The 2,500-nt window shown below is 46.9% G+C and overlaps 1 protein-coding gene across 6 annotated transcripts in view; it reads left to right on the top strand.

Moving 5' to 3' along the window:
• The window catches only part of acaca (acetyl-CoA carboxylase alpha), a 94,245-nt gene that overhangs the window by 75,020 nt on the left and 16,725 nt on the right, over positions 1–2,500 (top strand). For all 6 annotated transcript variants that reach the window (XM_063203379.1, XM_063203378.1, XM_063203377.1 and 3 more), the window contains 2 exons: positions 1,583–1,726; positions 2,268–2,388. In XM_063203379.1, coding sequence (XP_063059449.1) covers positions 1,583–1,726; positions 2,268–2,388 — 265 coding nt within the window. The remainder of the gene's footprint in view (positions 1–1,582; positions 1,727–2,267; positions 2,389–2,500) is intronic.

Below are 2,500 nucleotides of genomic sequence, written 5' to 3'. Positions count from 1 at the left end.
TAAACCTCCCTCCGATAGCCTCATCCAGTCTCGTGCCGTTGGGCCGAGAGACTAGTCTCTTGGCCCAGCGGTATCGTACTGTGTCTCTCATTGCCGAATCGTTGTAGTTGACGAGGTCGCACGTTCGATCCCCGAGGGGGGTGAACAGGTGCAAGATGACCTCCGTCACAGTGGTGCCGTGACCCGGATGGGAGTGAGGTTTAAGGGGGAGAGTGTAACGGAGGCTAACTAGCACAGAGTTGGCGTGGAACGTTGGTAAACCTCCCTCCGATAGCCTCATCCAGTCTCGTGCCGTTGGGCCGAGAGACTAGTCTCTTGGCCCAGCGGTATCGTACTGTGTCTCTCATTGCCGAATCGTTGTAGTTGACGAGGTCGCACGTTCGATCCCCGAGGGGGGTGAACAGGTGCAAGATGACCTCCGTCACAGTGGTGCCGTATGACCCGGGATGGGAGTGAGGTTTAAGGGGGAGAGTGTAACGGAGGCTAACTAGCACAGAGTTGGCGTGGAACGTTGGTAAACCTCCCTCCGATAGCCTCATCCAGTCTCGTGCCGTTGGGCCGAGAGACTAGTCTCTTGGCCCAGCGGTATCGTACTGTGTCTCCCATTGCCGAACCGTTGTAGTTGACGAGGTCGCACGTTCGATCCCCGAGGGGGGTGAACAGGTGCAAGATGACCTCCGTCACACACACACATGCACACACACAGAGTTCCTCTTCTATCCCTCCTGGTGCTCTTTCTGAGTCATTTGAAAAGAGCCAGCTTGTAGTGTTTCCAGCAGAACATTTGTTGTTCAAGGTGTTTGTGTGCAGGATCACATACATATGACTATCATAATTTGTGAAGGCTACGTTTTGCAGTGTAGCCCCCCCAAAAATAAACCCGACTTACTTCAGAAAATTACATTGAAAATTGCGTTCACAACTCGCATAACAAATCTAAAGCTTACTCAAGGTGAGAGAGGCGTTTGTTGTTACGGTGGACACATTAACAAGAGGTGCTAGGGTAGACCCTGAGCTTGGGAAGAACAGAATGTTTGTTGCACTCAAATGAAAGTGTTTCCTAGCAAATGTGTGACATTTGCTGTCAAGGGGTGGTAGAACGTCGACATCAATGCGACAACAGATAACAATCTTTCTGTCCAGTGTTACATGTGTGAATAGTAACGTACAGTCTTCCTGAGTTCTGGTGTATCGCTAACTGTGTGAACACACCAGAAGCAACAAAATCTACAAAGTCACTGGACTGTCTTCATAGCAAGAGCAACACAAGCGATAAAAGCGCCATTAAAAGCAGAATGCAACCATTCCGACATTCCTATTGGCTGTGGCGGTTGTTACCGAACCGCATCATAGCTCGTTACCATAATATTCGCTGAATTTCAACTACAAACTGTCGGTGTGTCAATCAAATCGCCTTGCCATCTAAATCGCTTTTGTCTCTTATGTTGCCAGTTTCTCCATACTAAGTCAATTACTTCCGTTGCTCTAGTTTCTTTCGTGTGTTTGTGAATAAAAACACACACTCTTCAGGAGTTCTGCCTATGTTGTCGCTATAACAGGCTGTGTGATTCCTGTGTGGCAGGTGCTGGGTCGAGAGGTCTATACGTCCAATAACCAGCTGGGTGGCATACAGATCATGCACAACAACGGGGTCACCCACAGCACCGTATGCGACGACTTTGAGGGGGTCTACACGCTACTGCATTGGCTGTCCTACATGCCCAAGGTAAAACATACATCATCAGTGGCACTGAATCCTGAGCTGTGCTGCTAACATGAGGAGCATTTTTATTTGAAATGAATATGATCAGCTGTATTTGGTTTCAAAATGATGTGAGTCAGGTAAAATAGACTAAATTGAATTGAATTCAGAGGGGCTTGATTATGGCTCCTTATGCTCTTCCATATACCGTAGCACCGTAAACCTTTAAATCATTAGCTAAACAATCCAACACTCCTGGAAAGTGCTCATTCCCCACCTGTGTATGTGAAATATTCTAAAAGTGGAATTGAAATGAACTTTTTCCAATTTTATTTTTTTAAATAGAATGTGCAGTGTCCCCAATGTGTTCATGTTCATTTAAGTACAATTTATTTGAAGAATATTGACATTTACTCACCTTTTTAAAAGACACTGTATTTTGAGCACCTCTGTATGTACTGTATAGCCAAGTCGCCTAATTCCGCAGGTCCCTCAATTCCGCCCTATTTTGTGCAGTGTATTTTGAGCACCTCTGTATGTACTGTATATATATGTGTGATTCCAGTGCACTTCCAGTCCCGTGCCCATCCTGAATGCCAAGGACCCCATAGATCGCCATGTGGAGTTTGTGCCCACCAAAGCCCCTTATGACCCGCGCTGGATGCTGGCAGGGAGGCCCAATCAGAGTGAGTCATCATCCCCCACTACACCCCATATTGTGCCCTCTTTCTGTCCTCATGCTGTTTTCATTCACCCCATTTTCTGTTTCATCCTTTCTCTCTCCTTCTTTGTCTTTCC

Source organism: Engraulis encrasicolus, chromosome 7 (assembly GCF_034702125.1).
Source record: "Engraulis encrasicolus isolate BLACKSEA-1 chromosome 7, IST_EnEncr_1.0, whole genome shotgun sequence".
Lineage (NCBI taxonomy): Eukaryota > Metazoa > Chordata > Actinopteri > Clupeiformes > Engraulidae > Engraulis > Engraulis encrasicolus.
Note: the sequence above shows the minus strand (reverse complement) of the source record. Positions and strands in the feature narration are given on the sequence as shown.